The sequence below is a fragment of the Rhinopithecus roxellana genome, chromosome 13 (assembly GCF_007565055.1).
Source record: "Rhinopithecus roxellana isolate Shanxi Qingling chromosome 13, ASM756505v1, whole genome shotgun sequence".
NCBI classification, from domain to species: Eukaryota; Metazoa; Chordata; class Mammalia; order Primates; family Cercopithecidae; genus Rhinopithecus; species Rhinopithecus roxellana.
The window spans coordinates 18,198,758-18,222,223 of NC_044561.1; the positions used below are offsets into that span (position 1 = coordinate 18,198,758).

A 23,466-nucleotide genomic window follows, 5' to 3' on the forward strand; every position below is an offset into this window, starting at 1 on the left:
GATAGGGTCTTGGTTTGTTACTCAGGCTGGTCTCAAACTTCTGGCTTCAAGCAGTCTGCCCTCCTTGGCCTCTCGACTGCTGGGATTATAGGCATGAGCCACTATGCCTGGCCTATATGACCTGTGATTTTTAATGTTTAGGGGGAAAAAAGCACAAGAATGTTTTGTGACATGTGGAAATTACATGAAACTCAAATACCAGTGTCCCAGCCTGGGCAACAAAGTGAGACCCTATCTCTACAAAAAAAAAAAAAATTAGCCAGGGCCAGGCACAGTGGCTCACGCCTATAATCCCAGCACTTTGGGAGGCCGAGGCAGGTGGATCACCTGAGGTTAGGAGTTCAAGACCAGCCTGACCAATATGGTGAAACCCCGTCTCTACTAAAAATACAAAAATTAGCCAAGCATGGTGGCATGTGCCTGTAGTCCCAGCTACTTGGGAGGCTGAGACAAGAGAATTGCTTGAACCTGGGAGGCAGAGGTTGCAGTGAGCCAAGATCGTGACACTATACTGCAGCCTGGGCAACAGAGCAAGACCCTGTCACAAAAAAAAAAAAAAAAAAAAAGCCAGGTATGGTGGCCTGCACCTGTGGTCCCAGATGCACGGGAGGCTTAGGCAGGAGGATCACTTGAGCCCAGGTGGTTGAGGCTACAGTGAACCATGTTTGTACCACTGCACTTTAGCCAGGACAACAGTGTGAGACTGAATCTCAAAAAAAAAAAAATCTTTCCATAAGTAAATATCTATTGGAACACAACTATGTCCCTTAGTTTATGTTTTATATATGGCTGCTTTTGCTCTGTAATGACACAATTGAGTAGCCACAACAGAGTCTGTATGGCCTGCAGAGCCTAAGATATTTGCTCTCTGGCCCTTTACAGGAAAAGTGCCTTGACCTGTGCTCTAGAGCCATACATATGTACCAGGTTTGAAACCCAGCCTCGCAGCTGGGCGTGATGGCTTGCATCTGTCGTCCCAGCTACTCTGAAGGCTGAGGTGAGAGGATCACTTGAGTCCAGAAGGTCAAGGTTGAGATTGTAGTGAGCCATGATGGTACCACTGCACTCCAGCCTGAGTGACAGAGAGAGACCCTGACTCAAAAAAAAAAACAAAAAACAAAAAAACCCCACCCTCACCACTTACCAGCTATTTGTCTTGAGGATAGTGACATAACCCCTCAGAACCTATTTCCTAATCTGTTGAATGAGGCTGATGACATTTACCCTATATACTGGCAATTTAAATGTGATGGATAATAGATGCTAAGCACTTAACACAGGGCCTAGAACATATTAACTGCTCAGTAAATGGTAGCTTATTATCAGTATTCAAACCCATGTGCTCTTATCTCATGCATTGTTGTCCCTGTGCCCAGTTGGTGGAATGGGAAAAGGCTCCTTTGTAACCCCATCTACCATCTTTATCAGACTTTGCTGCCATGGTTCACAGTAAGACATAGAAGCTGCAGGGTGACTTCTGGCCCTTTACAGTGGTGAGAGGTGTGTGCCTGGTGAGGGAGAGCTGATGTCACTGCCCCAAATCCAATAGTGAGGTCCTAGTATTCAGATTTTCTCCAGCAGCCTTGCTTTTTCATTTACAATCCTGCAGGCAGGGAGACAAGGGCTTTCTCCATGGTAAGCTCTGGTTTGGTCATCATCACAACTGGGGCTCTTCAGGCGGGCTCCCATTCCAGATACCTAGGCTTATCAATCCCTTTTGGCACCCCAGGCCTTCTTCTCCCTCACACCCCATTTTTCAGTTTGAAAAGCATGGTTATCATTGGACAAGTAGAAGAAGTTCTACTGTCCACAGAGGCCAGTGGATGGTGTTCTGTGTGTGAACAGCCAGTGAATAGTGAGTGAATGAGAGTAACCTGGGCTCCATCCTATTTGCAGAGGGCTTTGGAAAAGATTTTTCTCCTTGAAGAGCCAGAATGAAGCCTGGTAGTGGGAGAACTCCAGCTCTAGGGGCCTACTCCAACTCACATGGGCCTACATTTAAATCCCAGCCCTGCCACTGACTCCCTTTTTGATCTTGAGTGAGTTACCTAATCTCTCTGTACCTCACTTTCCTTGTCTGTAGAATGGGAATAATTCCTGTCTCAGAGAAATAAGAGTGCATATAGTGTTTGCCACATGGAGACACATCAGGTGTAGGTTAATACCCTGGGCCTCATTTCCTTATTTGCAACACAGCCCTGCCCTGGAGTGGAAGTGTCACCTCCCATTGGTCAGCTCTTGAGGCTGTCCCCAGGCCAAGCAGAGGGAGGGAATGAATGGGAGCCCTAGTGCCAGGACAGAACAGATGTCAGCTCGGAGCTAGGATGGCTCTCTGGACCTGCCTCTCCTACCAGAGGTCCCTCTGTCTGGTGTGGCTCTTCCTGGACCTGGCATCCTCTGCTTTTTTTTTTTTTTTTTTTTTTTTTTTTTCACCTCCAAGCAGAATTACTGTCCTGTAGGCAACTCCTCTGCTTGAGGACATCTGGGGCTAGATATATTCACCCTGTATCCTGCCTTGCCCTTCCCTGAGCTCAGGATGGACGTTCAGTCGGTCCCAGTTATTGTCTGCAGCGCCTGCCTGCAGCCTCGATCCAGCCCAGCTCCACCCCTTGCCTGCAAGGTCTGTTTCCTAACAGCTGCTCCAACCACACACCTCGGTTCTGCGGGAGCTCCTCCTCTTCCTCCCTCCCTCCCTCATTCAGGGGTGGGACCGAAGAAGAAGGCTAACTTGACAGCAGCGCTTCTTTCTTAGCTAGTCACCGGCCCCTGCTCAAGAATGCCAGTGTGTATGTAGCCTCTGCAAAGAGGTCGTTTTCTCCGAGTCCAGAGGGGCCGTCAGAGCTTCTAGGAACTAGGGAGGAGCCATCCCAGCCATGAGCCCCTGTGGGGATCTGCTGGGGGGCAAGTGGCCTGGAGTCCTCAGGCTCCTCCAGCTGCTCCGGAGGGAGAGGTGAGCTCAGGGCAGCCTGCCTGCCTGCAGCCAGAGGTGCTGGGAGCCCTGGACCTGTCATGGTGACCATCTACAGCCGGCCTGAGGCACTCATAGACGGATTTGCAGCTGAGCCTGTTTATCTGGTGTGGGAAGAAGATGGGGAGTTACTTGTCAGTCTCGGCTTACTTCACCTCCAGAGACCCATTTCGGTGAGTTGGTCTCCGAGTTCTCTCTCTCTTTCCTGGCCCCTGGTCGTGAGAAGAGGGTGGTCTCCCGAAATCTCCTTCTCACTTAGTCCTTACCATTGGTTCTGTCGGGCAGAAGCCAGGAGAGGTTATACCCAAGCAGAACTGGCCTTGTGAGGTACCCCCATTATGTCCTGGAAGTGGTGAGGGGAGGGATATACCCAGAAGGAACTTCTTAGGGAGCTCCAGCTCCCCTTCCATCCCAGGCAAACCTGAAAGAGCCTCCAAAAGATGCCACTGACCTGCCCATTCTAGGTGTTACTGCTTCCAGGGGGAATAGCACAAATAGAGTGTTGTTTCTAGCTCTCACATGTCTTACCTGCGGGCCATGCTGCCTGCCCAGAAATTTGTCCCAACAAGCAGGATGGGCAGGTTTTGCCAAACTGTGGAAACTGGCAAGTCCTGGGTGTGGGTAGCCTGGTACACAATAGGTACCTTATAAACATTTGTTCTCTTAATGGCAGGCACATTAGCCTCTGACCTTGAGGGGCTTCTGAGCTCCCAGGTGAATGTAGTTGCTGGGGAAAGACCTGGGCCAGTGCTTCTGAGACTGTAGCAATGGACTTTGGAGTGTTCCTGAGCTGCTGGGCCAGCCCCCACACCTCTTCAGTCCCTAGGCCTGAGTACCTCCACGAGCCTCTCTCTGGGGCTTCTCAAAGGGAGATGTGGAAACTCTACCTCCAACCTGGCTTTCTTTGCTCATTGCCCCACTCCACCTCCCATAGAAACTCCCCAGGGGGTTTCTGGCCCTCTAGGTCCCTTCTGAATGGAGCCATTCCAGACTAGGGTGGGGCTTGTTTTCATTCTTTGGGAGCAGCCTGTTGTTCCAAAAAGGCTGCCTCCCCCTCACCAGTGGTCCTTGTCGACTTTTCCCTTCTGGCTTCCCTAAACTAGGTCCAGTGCCCAGATCTTGCTGCCGGGATACTAGTCAGGTGGCCAGGCCCTGGGCAGAAAAGCAGTGTACCATGTGGTTTCGTGGAATGACTGGACCCTGGTAGAGTGGTGGGAGGTGTCTGGACTGGGGGAAGGGGGAAGGGAACTGGTCCTCAATGCTGACTCTACCAAGCGCCCTGCTGGACACTTTATCCTTTAATCTCTCAACAGCCTAAAGAGATTATATATCCCCATTTTACAGATGAGGCAACCAGTTTCAACAAAGTTAACATGGAGCCTCACTGGGCAGCTTTTTCTGTCTTTCTGACTTTCTCTCATCCTTCGGGGGCTGCAGGTTTATTTTCTTCTCCCAGTGGAGAAGAAATTCTCAGGTTTGTTTTCCTCTCCTAGCAGAGAGTAGAAAAAGGGATAGTTTGCCTGACTTTTTGAAGGTATGGCTGATATTGTTTTCTAAAGAGCCAATGGAAATTGATCTTGACTTTAGGAGAAAGCTTTTACCATGTGGAATTAAGATGCCAAGTGTTGAAGTAGCCACATTTCAGGTCCTCATTAATTTCTCTTACTTTTAATCCTGGGAAGGCCACTTAGGGGAAGGGTTGTTCCTTTAGGAGCCAGAAACTATACCCCTTTTACCCTTGGAGAGGCAGGGAAGCCAGGGAGGACACAACTTCTCAGGAGGTGGAACTAGAGCAGATAATGAACTCTCAACCTGAACCTGTAAGGGCCAGGCCACCAATGCCACCCAAGTCCACCTGCCCTTTGTCTTGTTCTGCCCCAGCCTTTCTGGAGCACCTGATCACCTTGCCCGCACCCCCCAAGCTCCGTTTGCCCAGCTAGAGTCTGGGGAGTTCTGACTGACTTTCTGTAGACACTCTCCCCTCCCCCATATAAGAGGCCACTTTCCTGAAGTCACTTCTGAAGAGATAGGTGGCACACAGGGCTCTTTTTCCCCAGGGAGGGACCACCCAGACCCTCTTGCTCTCCCAGGTGTCAATCCATTGCCACATCACTACCTGGTGAGAAAACTGTTTCTGCCATTAGCCCCTCTGTCTTTTATTATAGGGTATCTTCAAGGGCTCCTCTTTGGGCCTCAGTTTCGTCCCTGGCAGAAAGTAGAAGCTAGACTTCTTGGGCTCCTGAACAGGGTCCTTGCTGGATTCTGTGAAACAAATTAAGTCCTTGATCCTAGGCCTCTGGGGGAGTACAAAATCTATAGGAGTTCTGGGGCTGTGGTTGCAAGGGAAGTGACACAACCAGATTCCACGGGGACATGATCAGGCGTGACATGTGAAGGTGAAAGAGGGAGCAAGGGAATGAAGAATACAACTTCTGTGTCCCATACACCCCTGCCTGATAGGCCAAACATACTCAGCAGAGAATGCACTGTCTTTCCTACCCACACTAACGTGAGGAGTGAGATGCAATTACCACTGTGCTTCCAAGTAAGAAAATACCTCAAATTGGAATTTACAAAAGAAGTAAATTAGGGAGTGGCTTTTGTCGGACATCTTTAAAGCATTTTTCTTTTTATAGAATTGCACTTAATATCCAATACTGATTTAATGAGCTTGGGTTTACACATTATATCTTGAAGAAAACAAATTAATCTTTGTGTTCCAAAGCAATCCATGTTTAAAGGGAAATAATTATGCATAGCTCTGCCCAGCTTCACAGTAACCTTTGGCAGGTGCCTTAGGTCCTCTGGGACTCTTTTTCTCCTTATCTGAAAAATGAAGGACTTGGATCAGGTGAGTGGTTCCCAACTCTGCAACTTCTATGTGGCTCCTCAAAGGCACACAAGCTCTTTTCCATTATTTGCCAAATAATGGAGGCCCTGTCTTTAACTGCAGTACAACTACACAAATTACTTGAAACTACAGTCTTCCTGGTTTTTGGTTGGAACTGAATCAGTGCACTCTAGCAACACTTATTTCTTGCTGTTCATAGGCTTCATTATGTGTTTGGTTAACTTTTTAAAACAATAATAACATACTCCATAATACTTACAGCTTAATTGTCAGACTGTTTCAGTCTACAGGATCTGCAGGAAGGAGGAGTAATAAAGGGATTTTTGACTGAGCTTTTATGGAACAGAGTCTCTCTAGGCCCCTGCCATATCTGCCCTTCTGGGCCCTAGGGAAAAGTTGGCATCCCCAATTGTGGTGCTCTCCAGGTGCCCTCAGGCTATAGTGGAGGGAGCTTCCCTTTGTCTCCTTCCAGCCCAATAAATTCAGAGGATGGGGGCTGAAAGAAGCTTCTCTACAACTGGCTGCTCACCGGGAGGTTAAGGGATGACCATCCAGCCAGGTCTTCATCAGGACACGGGAGGGCTTATGCTTTAACATGGTAAATCCACTGCAATAATGACTGGTCTTACCCCATAAGGTTGAGAATTTACCTGTAAACATTTTTGTCTGAAGAATCTGGATGTGAGTGAGAGCTGGGTCTCTGTCTTATCTCACTTGGCTTCTGTCAGCACAGCACCTTGCCTGCTTGTTCTTACACATCGTAGATGCACAGTAACTATTTCCTAATTGTTAGGAATCTATTAAAACCAGTTGATTTCAGCTGGGCGTGGTGGCTCCTTCCTGTAATCCCAGCACTTTGGGAGGCCAAGGCTGGAGGATCACTTGAGTCCAGGAGTTTAAGACCAGCCTGGGCAACATAGGGAGACCCTGTCTCTACAAAAAATAAAAAATTAGCCAGGCATGGTGGTGTGCACCTGTAGTCCCAGCTACTCAGGAGGCTGAGGCAGGAGAATCTCTTGAGCCTGGGGTGTCAGATTACAGTGAGCAATGATTGTACCACTGCACTCCAGTCTGGGTGACAGAGTAAGACTCTTGTCTCTTTTAAAAAAAAAAAATGTTGATTTCTATTTGAATAGAGAAATAATTCATTTTAGGACCTTACTTACAGAAATCTGTTTCATTCTGGGCTGAGAAGCAGTTCCATATTGCTAGGCATAGGAGAAAAAGGGGTCTGTCTGCATTTGCCCTTGGCGTTCTCAAACTGGGGAGGGAAATAAATGAATACTTACTGGCTACCTGCTGTGAGCCAGGCATCATGCAGGACATCTGTACATAATTTAATTCTCATAACCCCATAAGATATTATCAGCAATGTGAGGAAACTGAGGCTTAGAGTCATGAAGTAACTGGCCTTAGGTGACACAGATAGTAAATGGCAGAGAAGGAATATGGATCCAGGTCTTGAAAGAGAAAATCTCAACTGATTATCTTTTTTTAAAAAACTCATGTGTTCTCTGCTGACTCAAAAGGTCTCTGTGTGGATCTGGGTTGACCCACTGAACTGACCACCAGGGTTCTGTGCACTTTGTATCTGCCCAAGCCCTCGGAACCCCTCTACTAGTTTTGGAAGATGAGTTTTGGAGGTTGTCCTTAGGTGTACCCTCAGGATATGTAGGCTTCTAGGTGATCTCCCCTGACCTGAGGATTTCAGCTCAATTCATTCTGGCTCCTCAGGACAGTGGGATGACTGGTTCAGACCTCAGCTTCACCACCTCCCAGCTGGGTACTCTTCTACCTACAGCCAGGGCAGATTTTGACTTTCACTTGAAACTTTCAAAAGCTGAAAGGTAGAAAAACAGCCTTGGCTTTGGGAAGAACATATGGGGTCCATGGCCTCTAAGAATCTAAGTTGGGACATGTTTGAGTAGCACCTTACAGTTCCAGAGTGTGTTCTGGATTCCTTGCTTAAAAGAACAGAGACTGCTGGGGAATTGAACACTGTGAAATATATGAAGGAGGAGAATTGTGCCATTTAACATTCAGTACTTGGAGTAAAGGAAAAGCATCATGAAGTGTTAACACTCAAAGGGTCTTGAACTGTCAGGGCTCCAGCCTCCTTATTTTCACAGGTGAGAATCCTGAGGCTCAGCTGTTGAGAGATGTGCTCTCTCACTCCAGTGACATAGTACAGTGGATGCGGCTTTGTAGCCAAGCACACATAGCTTCACATTCCAGCTCCATCAATTATGTATTGGGCAACTTTGCAGAATGATTTGACTTTAACTCTGCTTTTCAGTCTTCTATAAAACAGGGATAATCCTACTACCTTGTAGGGTTGTCAGGATTAGAGATAATATAAATAAGGTACCTCATATAGGACCTGGATTATGGTTGGCATTCAATAAATAGTAGCTGTTAATGGATAGCTAAGCTAGAACTCTGAAGTCTACCATGGCAACTTCTTAAGTGGTCCAAAAACCCAGTTGTGTTCTGTGACAAAACACAGCTTAGGGACCCATACCCAGTCCTCCTATCAGCTGTTCACCTTCCAGTTCTTCAGAGACATCTGTGGCAGTTTTGGCCACGTAGCTGGCTGTGCCCTTTAAAGGCATTCCTTGACACAGATGTGTGGACTGGTGATGTTGCTCTCCAGCCAGGTGTTCTTCCCAGCAGGCTGGCCTGGCTGTCTCCTGCATGCCTGCACTTGTTTCTCTCCCTGCTCCCTCTCCTGGACCTGGCCAGAGCTACTTGCAGCAAACAAAAGCAGGATATTGGCAATGGAAAGGAGGGTGTGTTCTGGTGCTCCCATGCCCTGCGGCATACATACCATTGCAAGGGCGTAACAAAGCCCAGGCCTGCATTTGGGTGCAAATATGTCTGCACACAGAAGAAAAAAAGGACCTGGTGGCCATGAGCCATGGAACCCTTGTGCTCCCCCACCTGGGCTACTGGTTGTTGCCACTCCTACCATTTTTGGTTTGGAAACATTTGTTAAGGATTTGCTCTTCCAGGTCCTTTGCTTGGTGTTTTTATCCTCAGGGAACTAACAGTCTAGTGAAGAAGAAAGATGGTTGCCCCGGAACTTCTAAGTCAGAAGACGGGAGGCAAGAAGGAAGCCCCCGCTCCTACTGCCAGCCCTCTGTTGGGCACCCCATAGTTCTTCAGAACCACATTTAATCCTCGCTGCAGGCCAGGCACAGTGGCTCACGCCTGTAATCCCAGCACTTTGGGAGGCCAAGGTGGGCAGATCACTTGAGGTGAGGAGTTCGAGACCAGCCTCTCCAACATGGGGAAACCGTCTCTACTAAAAATAGAAAAATTAGCTGGGTGTGGTGGCCTGCGGCAGTAATCCCAGCTACTCAGGAGGCTGAGGCAGGAAAATCACTTGAACTCGGGAGGCAGAGGTTGCTGTGAGCCGAGATCGAGCCACTGCACTCCAGCCTGGGTGGTAACAGCAAAATTCCATCTCAAAAAAAAAAAAAGAAAAAATCCTCACTGCTACCTTGAAAGTAGGTGATGACATTGCCATTTCACAAATGAGAAGTGAAGGGGCTAGCCCAGGATCACTTAGGTGGTAAATGGTGGTACTAAGAGTAGAACTTCAGATCATCTAGGGAAAAACACAGATATGCATAGAGTTAAGGGGACCCAGGGTATTATGTATCCCCTTGTTTCACAGGTGGGGAAACAACCCAGAGAGGGAAAGGGGCTTGTCCAAGGCTATGTTAGCATCCAAGAACTTGAACCCATATCTCTCTCCTCATTTAGAGCTCATCCCACATGTATCTTACATTGAGAGGAGTGTGAGCCACATACCAAGAACAGTCTTCCCCTCTGCCTGCATCCTCACTGCGCAGTTTTTAGACACTTCACAGCCATACTCTTCGTGCCATACCCAGCCCTCAAGACCCTGAAGTTCCCCTTCCATAAGACAAGTAGGAAAAGCTATAGGGTAAAAATAGCCATCAGTGTTTGTTGAGCACCCAGAGGGGAATTGGCCACTCCAGAAAGATAAAGGAATTCCCAGGGACTTGCTTCTCTAGACTTCCCTAGCTCAGCTGCTTCAACTCATTCCTGCCCCTCCTCTCTACCTACTGCATTGCTCAGTAGTAGTAGAACTCATTGTGTCCTCTCACTTTGCATTGTTGAGTTTTATTTAGACTTTCTCTTCCTCAACTCTTCATAAGCTCATGAAAAGTGAAGTAGGGTGCCCTGTGTATTTATCTTTTATATCTGCAGTGCTTAGCAAGTTATAATAATGCACTTGCCTGGCAAAAGACTTTCTCTCATACATTAGCTTATTTCCTCTTCACATTGGCTCTTTGTAATAATGGGATGCTATTAGTTGTTTTCAATGAGAGAAAGCTACTAAGAGAAGTTGTCCAACTAGTGACAGGAAGTGGCTGATAATGTGAGCTGCCATTACATTGTCATTATCATCTTTAATAAAAGTTAACACATACTGAGTTTCTACTATATTTGGTCTTTTTTTTTTTTTTTTTTTTTTGAGACAGAGTCTCGCTTTGTTGTCCAGGCTGGAGTGCAGTGGTGCAATCTCGGATCACCACAACCTCTGCCTCCCAGGTTCAAGCAATTCTCCTGCCTCAGCCTTCTGAGTAGCTGGGACTACAGGCGCAAGCCACCATGACTGGCTAATTTTTGTATTTTTTAGTAGAGACAGGATTTCACTATGTTGGCCAGGCTAGTCTCAAAACTCCTGACCTTGTGATCTGCCTGCCTCAGCCTCCCAAAGTGCTGGGATTACAGGTGTGAGCCACCGCGCCCAGCCTATATTAGGTCTTTTATATAAGCTATCTCTGTCTGTCTATCTATAATTTTTTTTGAGACGGAGTCTGGCTTTGTCACCCAGGCTGGAGTGCAGTAGCATGATCTCGGCTCACTGTAACCTCCACCTCCTGGGTTCCAGCGATTCTCCTGCCTCAGCCTCCCGAGAAGCTGGGATTACAGGTTCGTGCCACCACGCCTGGCTAATTTTTTGTATTTTTAGTAGAGACCGGGTTTCACCATGTCGGCCAGGCTGGTCTCGAACTTCTGACTTCCAAATGATCCACCTGCCTCGGCCTCCCAAAGTGCTGGGATTACAAGCATGAGCCACTGTGCCCAGCTGCTCTCTATATTTTTAATACATATTATTTCCTATAATTTTCACAGCAGTTCATTTTATAGATGAGGAAACTAGGCCAGAGAAGTAAGTAAAATATCTTGCCCAAGATGATGTAACTAGTAAGTGGCAAGATCAAGATTGAAACCAAGCAATGTTGAAACCTCTTGGAAACAACGATATGGCCACTGTGGAAGGTGGAAGGCCTTGACAACGAGAATAGGGAAAAGAAGGAACTAGAAGGAAAGAAATGGCATGGGCTCAGCAGGCCAAGGAGCTCTTAGCTGTGTGTGTTGGGAAGCTCAGGAGGATGGAGGAGGTTGTGCAGGTAAATCCTGACAACACACCTGACTTTTGAGAGGTGGAACTTCATAACCAGGTGATTAGGGGAGAAGGGAGCTATGGATTTTTTTTTTTTTTTAAGAGACGGGGTCTTACTATGTTGCTCAGGCTGGTCTCAAACTCCTGGGCTCAAGTGATCCTCCCATCTCAGCTTCCCAAAGTGCTGGGATTACAGGCATCAGCCACCCCGCCCAGCAAGCTATGGATCTAACATGTACATCTTACACGGTGCTAATAGAATGTTGGGTTTCTTCCTCAATATTTTATTTTGAAAAAATTTTCAAATATGTAGAAAAGTTGAAAATGTAGTTCAAATAACACCTACATACCTTTCACATAGATTCATCATTTATTAATGTTATGCCACTTTGTGTATCTCTCTCCCTCTGTCTATATACTTTCATTTATTTTTGCTGAACTATTTCAGAGTAACTTAAATGCATCTTGACTTTTACCCTTAAATAGTTCAATATGTTTCTCCCAAGAATTCTCCTATATAAGTCAAATATCATCACATCTAAGAAAATTCACAGTAATTTTACAATATAATATTATAGTCCAAATCCAGATTTCCTCAGTTCCAAAAAATGTTCATGGCTGTTGCCTTTTTTAATCTAAATTTGAATCCAAGGTGTAGGCATCGTATTTGGTTGCTGTGTTTCTAGGCTTTTTAAAATCTGTGCCTTTTCTTCTCCCCATGACTTTTTAGAAGAGTCAAGACCAGTTATCTTATAGAATAACCCACATTCTAGATTTGCCTGATTAGTTTTTTTATACTTAACATATTTTTGGCAAGAACATTACATTGGTAACGCTGTTGGTGATGGGTCGGTTTTGAAGAGTGGAGATGATCAAACTGCTTTTGTTCATTGAAATATCTGTCAAGACCAGAGGTCCTTAACTGGTGCCATAAATAGGTTTCAGAGAATCCTTTATATACACACACACACACACCCCCACCTAAATTATATACATATCTTCCTTATATGTGCATTTTTCTAGGGGAGGCTTCTTGGCTTTTATCAAATTCTCAGAGGGCTCCAAGACCCAAAGAGGTTGTGAAACACTAGTCTGTCCACTGAGGCAGGCAACACAGAGCTGGTTTCTGGGGCCTTGTTCACTCTGAACCAGCTTCCCTTGGGGAGATGGCACAAGGCTGTAACTTTCCCCCATCTTGGCTTTGGGTCAAAGAGGACTGTCTATTTTGTTGTCAGACCTAGGAGCCAGGGACAGCCTATGTGGCCTGGTTCCAGGGATCCAGGAGAATTTCAGTTCTTGTCTTGCCTTTCAGGTGTTCAGAATGCCAGGATTCCCTCACCAACTGGTACTACGAGAAGGATGGGAAGCTCTACTGCCCCAAGGACTACTGGGGGAAGTTTGGGGAGTTCTGTCATGGGTGCTCCCTGCTGATGACAGGGCCTTTTATGGTGAGTGAGTCCCTTCATATCTGCCCCTCTTAGTCTTCAGAGTCCATTGACAGTGCTTCCAGTTCCCCGTGGCTGTTCATCTTTTGGTCTTTCCATCAGCCAGGGCATCTCCCTTTATTTATTCATTCATTCAACCAGCAGGTATCAGCTGAGCACCTATTAAGTGAAAGGTAAGATCCTTCCCTCAAAGACTTAATAGTTTAATGTTGGGAGTGGGAGGAGAGGCAGGCAGAGAGGAGACACAATGTAGTTGGATAAGGACCTCAAAGGAGAGTGTTACAGGCTGAAAGGAGGATATATCTAGGTTGTGTTCAGGGAATAAGAAAAGGAGACTCTGGAATGGGCTGGCAGAGAGAGGTGCTACCTCCTATACCCACTCTGGACACAGGACTTTAAGCATAGTCACAGACTTGCCAACCCTATATTGGAGGAACTGTGATCTTTTTTAGTGGGGATGATTACTTCTGGGGGCTTGTTCTCATAACTGAAACGAAAACAGTTTTGTGCAGTCTCAGAAATGACAGGAGGTACCAATCTGACACTTTCTTTGGGCAGAGAGTGAAAGAGTGGATTTTGACTGGGGCCTTGATTGGAGGTCATTCACCTACCCCTGTCCTCACTCCAGCAACAGTGATAACTCACTTCCTTCCTCCTTTTGTGCACCCTTCTCCCCACCTGCTCACAGGTGGCTGGGGAGTTCAAGTACCACCCAGAGTGCTTTGCCTGTATGAGCTGCAAGGTGATCATTGAGGATGGGGATGCATATGCACTGGTGCAGCACGCTACCCTCTACTGGTAAGATGGTGGTCCTTTGTCTATCCTCTCCCATATAAGAGTGGCCTGGGGGAGGGACGGTGGCAGGGTGAGTTGGGCAGAAAGAGTGTTAGTGTAGTCACAGCATTGGATTCCTATCACAGCAATGCTCTTAACCAGCTCTTTAACTTGTAAGCGGAATGATTTACACATATCTCTACCCTTTTTTCTTACCTACCTTGAAAATGTCTTCACTCTGCCCTGCAATCCTCCCAGTGGGAGGCACCTTCAAGGAGGATCCCAGAACATTAAAGTCAAAGACCCCTTAGAGCTCACCCTGTCCAACCACCTTGGTTGACGAAAGAAGTCAGCCTGGGGCTCATGGAATAGAATAGTACAAGGGTAAGATTCTCATTGTGAGTCAAAGGCAGAGTGAAGAGAACCCAGGCCATCTCACCCCAACCCAGGCCAATGTTCTTCCAAATATACCACTTGCTGCAGATCCAGCTCAGCACCCCCAGTCCCAGCCCACCCTGAGAACCCAGGCTCCTCATTCTGAGCAGCCAGCTAGAATCATGACAGAGAGGGTGGTAGTGAGACTATAGGTACTGTTACTTAAAGCCACATGGTGCAGTGGTTGCTGGGGGGCTTCTGCATGGGACTCTAGCATCATACTCCCCCCTGTGCCCTCTCCCCAGTGGGAAGTGCCACAATGAGGTGGTGCTGGCACCCATGTTTGAGAGACTCTCCACAGAGTCTGCTCAGGACCAGCTGCCCTACTCTGTCACGCTCATCTCCATGCCAGCCACCACTGAAGGCAGGCGGGGCTTCTCTGTGTCCGTGGAGAGTGCCTGCTCCAACTACGCCACCACTGTGCAAGTGAAAGAGTAAGTATTTTGAGAACCCTTCAGCAGGGGTTCTTGAGCAGAGTCTGTAAATGGGCCTCAGAGGGCTTAGATCTCCAAAGTCTCATGCAGAACTCCCTTTATTCTCATCTCATATCTTTCTCCTGGACCCCACTATGCTGTAACCACACCTGGGCCTTGGCACTTATTGTTCTCTCTGCCCAGGCTACTTCCTACCAGATACTTAAGGCCAGAATCACTCACCTTTCAGGTGTCAGGTTTCAGATCATGTTTGCTCTTTGAAATTATCTGGCTTGATTATGTGTATTAGTTTATCTTCTTTCCCCTCCACTAGAATGTAAATTCCAGAAGGAACTTGCTGTCTTGTTCAGTGCTGCATGCCCAGGGCTTGGAACAGTACCTGGCATATAGTAGGAGTTGGTTGATTATTTTTTTGTCAGTTGAGAGAATGAACGGAGAAAATGTGGTCCATGGCCCAAAAGAAGTTAAGACCCTATCCTAGATTGAGGCCAGAGACCAGATGGAGAAAGAGTCTGTGTCTATCTAATACCAGTAATGTCGTACCTCTGGCTGCTTACCATGTAAATGTTGATTTTGCATCTACCATGTGTTGGACATTAGGCTAGTGCTTACACAGTAGGTGAAGGATACTAGAGTTTGGGAAGTCAGGAGGAGCTAAGGTCTGTTCTACAACCTCATTAGATGAAGAGGAGAGGGAATTGTGTTCAAGGCAGAGGGAGAAACATTCTCCAAAAGTGGGAGTCTTAATCATGTCTGATGTAGGTTGAATGTGGCCAAAAAAGGGGCTGTTAAGCATATAGAGGGCCTGGATTATGAAGATCCAACAGATCCATTGAGAGTTTAAGCAGCAAGCTGTTGTGACCAAGTTAACATTTTAGAAGGATCACTGGTATGGAGGTTGGATTGGAGAGGGGAAAGCCTAGAGGTATAGAGACCAGTTAGGAAGCTGTTGTAGGCTGGGTGCGGTGGCTCATGCCTGTAATCTCAGCACTTTGGGAGGCTGAGGTGGGAGGATTGCTTGAGGCCAGGAGTTCAAGACCAACCTGGCCAACATAGCAAGACCCCATCTCTATTTTTTAAAATTAAAAGTCCAGATATAGTAGCTTACTCCTGTAATCCCAGCACTTTGGGAGGCCAAGGTGGGCAGATTACTTGAGGTCAAGAGTTTGAGATTAGCCTGGCCAACATGGTGAAACCCCATGTCTACAAAAAGTACAAAAAATTAGCTGGGCATGGTGGCACACGCCTGTAATCCCAGTTACTCAAGAGGCTGAGGCATGAGAATTGCTTGAGCCTGGGAGGCAGAGGTTGCAGTGAGCCCAGATCATGCCATTGCACTCCAGCCTGGATGACAGAGTAAGACACCATCTCAAAAAAAAATTAAAAACAAAGTTTAAAAAAAAAAAAGAAGCTATTACAGTGATCCAGGTAAGAGATGTGAATAACTACAATGATGGAAAGAAGACAGAGTTCTTAGAGATGGGAGTAGGAGAGGGATGAGGGAACTCCAAATGGGGAAGATGATGTCCAAGTTTCTGGCTTAGGCCACAGGGTGAGTGGCAATTCCCTTCACTGAGATGGGGCATCCTAGAAAAGGTGTTGCCTTTCCGTGTGTATATCCTGGGCCCTTTAGGGGCCACTGGTGGCCTGGGACCTTCCTTGCACAGGCAGAATTGGTCAAGCAGGTTTTTAGGACATCTTTACCCTGCCTCAACTCTTTGTCTGGCCCAGGGTCAACCGGATGCACATCAGTCCCAACAATCGCAATGCCATCCACCCTGGGGACCGCATCCTGGAGATCAATGGGACCCCGGTCCGCACACTTCGAGTGGAGGAGGTAGAGTGTGTGTCTAATCTGTCTTGTGAGGGTGGGACATGGAATAGATCCTCTGGGAAATCAGGCTATAGCCTTTACCTTTTCCTACCCCCAGCCCATCTCTTTGTCTTAGCATTGAGCCTGTGACCACTGGTGACCTATTACAGCTTAACAGGTTCCCAGGGTAGCAGGGATGGTTGACAGATGGGAGAGCTGACAGAATGCCAGACAGAGGGCACTGTGAGGCCACTGACAGCTAGAGGCCACCAATAGCCAAGTTGAGCACTGGCCACACTGTGCCTGAGTCATCTGGGTTGGCCATGGGTGGCCTGGGGTGGGGCAGCCTGTGGGAGCTTTATACTGCTCTTGGCCACAGGTGGAGGATGCAATTAGCCAGACGAGCCAGACACTTCAGCTGTTGATTGAACATGACCCCGTCTCCCAACGCCTGGACCAGCTGCGGCTGGAGGCCCGGCTCACTCCTCACATGCAGAATGCCGGACACCCCCACACCCTCAGCACCCTGGACACCAAGGAGAATCTGGAGGGGACACTGAGGAGACGTTCCCTGAGGTGCCACCTCCCACCCTGGCTCTGTCCTGTCCCATGTCTGTCTCTCAGATGAAGCTGAGCTGGCTTTCAGAAGCCTGAAGAGTTAGGAGAGGAACCAGCTGGCCAGGGACAGACTATGAGGATTGTGCTGACCCAGCTGCCCCTGTGGGGATCACAGTTTATAGCCAGAGCCTTTGCGGACCCAGCTGTCTGCCAGGTTTCCTTAGAAACCGGAGGGTCAGGCTCTATACACTGAACTCCTAAGCTGGACAGGAGGTGGTGATGCTGTACCCTGAAGGGCAGCATGACCTGTGGAGAAAGCACGGAGCTCAGAGCCTGGAGTAGGGGCACAGATAGGATTGAATAAATTGTGTAGAAAGACTTTGAAAACAATAAAGTAAAAGATGAATGAAAGTTTTTTAGACTTGAGGGACCAACAACCCCCAAACCCCAGATTCTGCCAGGTCCATGGAGAAGGAGCAGTTACCTTGAGTGTAAGCCCCAAGTAGGGAGACTTACAGAAAAGAAGTCAAGAGCACTGGCTCCCAGGCAGAAATACTGATACCCTACTGGGGTTTCAGGCTGAGCTCCTCCCTTCACAAATCACTTCATTTCTCTGAGCCTGTTTCTGCATCTGTGACATAAGATGGTAAGATAAAGGTGGCTGTCTCACCAATTATGTAAGGATTAAATGTGGAAAAGGACATAAAGTTGTATGGTGCTGTCATAGGGACAGCGTTCAGTAAATGTGACGCATTCTTAGTATCACTAAGAATCAGGTTCTTGGCCAGGCATGGTGGCTCATGCCTGTAATCCCAACACTCTGGGAGGCCTAGGTAGGAGGATCGCTTGAGCACAGGAGTTTGAGACCAGCCTGGGCAACATAGTGAGACACTGTCTCTACCAAAAAAAAATTGTTTTTAATTAGATGGGCAGGGCACTGTGGCTCACACCTGTAATCCCAGCACTTTGGGAGACCAAGGCCAGAGGATTGCTTGAGGCCAGGAGTTCAAGAGCAGCCTGGGCAACATTCCTGTCTCTACAAAGAATAAAAAAGTTAACTGGGCATGTTGGCGCATGCCTGTAATCCCAGCTATTCGAGAGGCTTAAGAGGAGGATTGCCTGAGCCCAGGAGTTCAAGGCTGCAGTGAGCCTTGATCACACCACTGTACTATAGCTTGGGCAACAGAGTGAGACCTTGTCCCCCCCCAAAAAAGGTAGTTTTTTTTGTTTTTGTTTTTGTTTTTTAATCCACTCTCCTCACCAAAGTTAGGGCCCTCTCAGCTGGCATGTGTTGGAAACAGTGCCCTCCCCTCAAATTGCTCCCCTCACTCCCACTGCCTCTTGGCCTTGATCAGTATGATGAAATTGGTGGGAGGCAGGGCAACATAGGGCAGAGAAGAGCTAGAAATTCATGACCTGGAAAAGGGAAGATTTGGGAATGGCCAGATACTTGTAGAGCCACCATGCAGAGGAGGAGGGCAGCTAACCTTGTGTGCTGTGGTGGGCATGGTCAGCAGAAGGCAGAGCAAAAGAACAAGGGTAAGAAAACCTGTAGGGCAGGACAAGCCAAGAGCCATCCAGCGTCAGTCCTCTCTGGGTAGCCCAAGTAAAGCAGGAGCATACCCCGGAGAGAAAGTTCACAGGGCTGTTCACCTGCAGTGCTGTGGACTTCAACCTTCTTGTCCCTCCTTCAGTAAGTGAAACTATAGTCATTGACCATGACTATTATCTACCACTTTTGAAAATGTAAACATAGTGACTTTATTGTTATAAAAATCATACATGCTTGTCATCTTAAAATTCAGGAAACATGGACAGGTACAAAGATGTGCAAAATATCATCCAAAATCCCATTTGCTGGCCAGGCATGGTGGCTCATGCCTGTAATCCCAGCATTTTGGGAGGCCGAGGCGGGTGGATCACAAGGTCAGGAGTTTGAGACTAGTCTGGCCAATATGGTGAAACCCCATCTCTACTAAAAATACAAAAATTAGGGCCAGGTGCTGTGGCTTACGCCTGTAATCCCAGCACTTAGGGAGGCCAAGACAGTTGGATTGTGAGGTCAGGAGTTCAAGACCAACCTGGCCAACATGGTGAAACCCCATCTCTATTAAAAAAAATACAAAAAGTATTCGGGCGTGGTGGCACGTGCCTGTAATCCCAGCTACCTGGGAGGCTGAGGCAGGAGAATCGCTTGAACCCAGGAGGCAGAGGTTGCAGTGAGTGGAGATCCCACCATTGCACTTCAGCCTGGGCGACAGACCGAGACTCCGTCAAAAAAAAAATTAGCCAGGCATGGTGGTGTGCACCTGTAGTCTCGGCTACTTGGGAGGCTGAGGCAGGAGAATTGCTTGAATCTGGGAGATGGAGGTTGCAGTGAGCCGAGATTGTGCCATTGCACTCCAGCCTGGGAGACAGAGCAAGACTCTGTCTCAAAAATAATAATAACAACTAGCCGAGCCTGGTGGCACATCCCTGTAGTCCCAGTTACTCAGGAGGCTGGGGCACAAGACTCATGTGAACCAGGGAGACAGAGGTTGCAGTGAGCCAAGATCACACCACTGCACTCCAGCCTGGTTGACAGAGTGAGACTCTGTCTCAAAAAAAAAAAAAAATCCCATTTGCTCATTTTTTGGATACTAGTATAACTATCACTCTAAACCAGTTAGTACCTTAAATCAAGCAAATATGGGAGATGGTGAATTACCATCTACAGTCTTGTCATATATGTCATATACTGAGCATTATAAGCTAGTAGAATCTAGTTAATTGTTCTATGTGTGATGTACGCAGAGTTCCCATTTTGAATGTGTTTTTACTATGCTTAAATAAATGACTGATGTCAGCAACCCCAAAATGATACATCTGATGTAAGAGCCCCTGTTCCCCGATAATAACATCTAAACTATAGACATTGGAATGAACAGGTGCCCCTAAGGTTCCTTCCTCCAGGGTTTCTTGGCCAGTCTCTGAGGACTACGCATCCCTACCCCCATCTTTCCTCATCTTCAGGCGCAGTAACAGCATCTCCAGGTCCCCTGGCCCCAGCTCCCCAAAGGAGCCCCTGCTGTTCAGCCGTGACATCAGCCGCTCAGAATCCCTTCGTTGTTCCAGCAGCTATTCACAGCAGATCTTCCGGCCCTGTGACCTAATCCACGGGGAGGTCCTGGGGAAGGGCTTCTTTGGGCAGGCTATCAAGGTGAGCGCAGGTAGCAAATACTTTGCTCTTCTGCCCCCAGTCCCTCTCTCAATGTCTTTCGGGGATTTCTCATCACTTGGCCCCACCCCACACCCCCTGCAGGATGCCAGGCCTCCTTCCTGGCTTTGGGTGATGGTGTGAGAGGCTTCACCCCTACCCAGGCCACCTAAGGTCAGTGTTACTGTTACAGTGAGCTTGTGGACCTAGAGATCCAGGTTGGGTTGAGCTGTGCCCGTGGCCCTCCTGCCTCCAGTCAGTGGGTGTTTGTTAGGTGCCCACAGACCTCAGTACCGGGCATGCCACAAGGAGCACACAGGGGAATGGCTCCTGCCTCCCTGGTGAACAGTCTCAGGGACTAACCTCTCTCTTTCTCTCCTCCTCCTCCTCCTCTGCTGAGAACTGGGAGGGGGGGTCAGGTAAGCCATGTGTCTCAGCTTGCAAGGGCAGCAGGGCTGGAGAGCTCACCCCTGACCCACCCAGCTCCCTGGTGCATGTCTTTGGCACTGACCTTCCTGCCCCCAGACTTCTGTTCGCTCAAGAGACTCACTCCTATGCCAAATGACCAGAGCCCCTGCTTGGCTTGGCAGCGTCCCCTCCTGCCTCCTTCCCCACTTCCCTTTTCTGGGTTCTTGCCTCTCCTCCGTGCATGCCCACCTCTCCAGAAAAGAGGGTATGCTTCCATCTGAGTCCCACGTTGCTCCACGCTGCATCTCCCACACATGAACTCTGTCAGTCTGACCCAGCTCAGTGTGCCCTCCAAGGGATGGGATGGTCAGCTGCATAGATTTTCTCAAACAGTTCTCCAGAACTTCTGGTCTCAGCACCGTTAACAGTCACCCTCCCTGTAGGTGACACACAAAGCCACGGGCAAAGTGATGGTCATGAAAGAGTTAATTCGATGTGATGAGGAGACCCAGAAAACTTTTCTGACTGAGGTAAGAAGATGGAGGGGGCCCGGGAGGTTGGTGTCACCACTGGAAGAGAGAAGACCTTACAAATAATGGCTTCAAGAGGAAATACAGTTTGGAATCACTGTCTTAAAAACTAAGCAGAAAAAAGCCCTAGAGGAATATCCCACTCCCTCTAAATTACAGCATAATTATTTGTTCAGTGAACACTTACTAAAAGCAACACAAAGAGGATACAAGGGATGCAGTAACAAAAGATACACGGTTCAGAGAAGCTCTCAGGTTATGAGGATGATGGACATGAAAACACACCAATTTAGTACAACTCGATGTTATAATCCTTACCTGAATACACTGCTAAGGGCACCTGGAGGGGGAGCTCCCTGAGCACTCACACTCCTTGGGCATTTACAGTTTTCACCACCCCTCCCAAGTTACTTCATGGAGCAACGTCAGTTGGGGACACCTGTGGTCCCGGTACTGCCCTCCAAGTTACTTGGCCACTCCCACCCCAGTTCCCCCATTGCAGTTCCTAGAAAGGCAGGATCCCAAGGGTAAGATCTGTGAAGCCATCTCCATCTATATGGTGGTGGTCTTCCCTCATCCTGATCTTAGTGCCCTGTCATATCACAAGAGAGGCGGTAGGAGATACAAGTGATAACACTTGTCAAGCTGATTCCCTGGAGGGAAGGGGTAAGGAAGACATAGAAGTTAACAGCCAGCTTTCCTTGGCTTCCCCCAACCCCCAGGTGAAAGTGATGCGCAGCCTGGACCACCCCAACGTGCTCAAGTTCATTGGTGTGCTGTACAAGGATAAGAAGCTGAACCTGCTGACAGAGTACATTGAGGGGGGCACACTGAAGGACTTCCTGCGCAATATGGTGAGTACACCACCCCATAGTCTCCAGGAGCCTTGGTGTGTTGTCAGACACCTATGCTATCACTATCCTGGGAGCTTAAAGGCCAGAGGGGCCCTGCTGTGCCCCAAAGGACCATGCTGGGTGGGACTGAGCATAGACAAGGAGGCTTCACTAGGAGACCAGATTGACCCATCGGGCCTGGACCACGAGTGGGATAGGGCTCAACAACCTCTGACAATCATTTCCCCCATTCTGCAGGATCCGTTCCCCTGGCAGCAGAAGGTCAGGTTTGCCAAAGGAATTGCCTCCGGAATGGTGAGTCCCACCAACAAACCTGCCAGCAAGGTGAGAGTAGAGAGAGATGTGAGAATTGTGGGGTTCACTGGAAGGTAGAGACCCCTTCCTGTGCCACTTGTGTGGGCTGGATCAGCAGCTATTCATTGAGTTTGTCTCTGCCACTGAAACTGGCCCCAGCTAACTGTTCTCAGCTCACAGCCCTATTCTCAAAGAATTACACATCTCTAAGGGCAAACAGGGCACAGACAAGGCAAACTAGAGAGGCAACTGTAGCCTGAGATGGCCCGGGCTTGCCGTCACGGGTGTTCAGGTGCTGAGGGCCCCTTGGACCAAGTAGAGCACCTCGCTGCCTAGGAAATCAATGAAGGGGAAATGAGTTCTAGCGGAGCCCTGAAGGATCAGAATTGGATAAAGTTCTATTGGCAGAGAGGCTCCAAGATTGAAGTGACAGGAGCAAAGACCTGGGAGGAAAGAGGAGAAAATCATCTATTTTACCTGGAAACAAATGATTCCAAGCATAGAAATATAACAGCTGACAAGTACTGAGTGCCCTCTATATACTAGGCACTGAGCTGAGGGATTAACGTGCATGCACATGTTTATTCCTCATAACAACCTTGGTTTCCAGATAAGCTGGACTGGAAAGGGACAGAGCTGGGATCCTGGGCTCATCAGTCTGGTTGCCAAACCTGAGACTTTAGCCACTGCCCTTCACATGGGGGTCCACAAAGACAGTAGTCTGGAACAGTTTGGGGGTACATTAGGGTTGCTGTGTTTTAAGCTAAGGAGTTCTGGACTATATTTAGGAGACAGATGTAAAAGAGTTTTTTGGTTGACTGGCTTTTTGGGTTTTTTGGGGGGTTTTGTTTTGTTTTGTTTTTTCCTGTTTCTGGGGCTTGAATCAGGAAGGGTGTTTTTTTGTTGTTGTTTTGAGACAGGATCTTGCTCTGTTGCCCAGGTTGGAGTGCAGTGGCATGATCATGGCTCACTACAACCTCGACCTCCTGGGCTCAAGCAATCCTCCTGCCTTAGCCTCCCAAGTAGCTGGGACTAGAGGTGTGTACCACCACACCTAATTTTTTGATTTTTTTTTTTTTTTTTTTTTTTTGTAGAGATAGGTTCTCACTTTGTCGCCCAGGCTAATCTCAAACTCCTGGGCTCAAGCATTCCTCCTGCCTCAGCCTCCCAAAGTGTTGAGATTACAGTTGTGAGCCACCGTGCCTAGCAGGAAAAGATTTTTAAGCAAGAAAGCTTAAGAGTTGTAGTTTTTCCAAAATGAGTCTGGGCAGGCACAGTGGCTCATGCCTGTAATCCCAGCACTTTTTTGGGAGGCCAAGGTGAGTGGATCACTTGAGGTCAGGAGTTTGAGACCAGCCTGGCCAATATGATGAAACCCTGTTTCTACTAAAGAAGAAAATATAAAAATTAGCTGGGCGTGGTGGTGCACGCCTATAGTCCCAGCTACTCAGGAGGCCAAGGCA

General features: G+C 48.0%; 1 protein-coding gene across 4 annotated transcripts in view; it reads left to right on the forward strand.

Moving 5' to 3' along the window:
- The window catches only part of LIMK2 (LIM domain kinase 2), a 68,369-nt gene that overhangs the window by 34,869 nt on the left and 10,034 nt on the right, over positions 1 to 23,466 (forward strand). For 3 of the 4 annotated variants that reach the window (XR_747701.2, XM_010360670.2, XM_030915818.1), the window contains 9 exons: positions 12,575 to 12,710; positions 13,396 to 13,505; positions 14,162 to 14,350; positions 16,082 to 16,187; positions 16,543 to 16,739; positions 19,734 to 19,920; positions 20,769 to 20,855; positions 21,578 to 21,709; positions 21,947 to 22,003. Coding sequence is in view for 3 of the 4 variants with exons in the window: in XM_010360670.2 (XP_010358972.1) it covers positions 12,575 to 12,710; positions 13,396 to 13,505; positions 14,162 to 14,350; positions 16,082 to 16,187; positions 16,543 to 16,739; positions 19,734 to 19,920; positions 20,769 to 20,855; positions 21,578 to 21,709; positions 21,947 to 22,003 (1,201 nt within the window). In the remaining variant the exon portion in view is untranslated. Of the gene's footprint in view, positions 1 to 2,443; positions 3,142 to 12,574; positions 12,711 to 13,395; positions 13,506 to 14,161; positions 14,351 to 16,081; positions 16,188 to 16,542; positions 16,740 to 19,733; positions 19,921 to 20,768; positions 20,856 to 21,577; positions 21,710 to 21,946; positions 22,004 to 23,466 lie in introns of those variants that run through there. The other variant, XM_010360671.2, reaches the window with a different exon arrangement.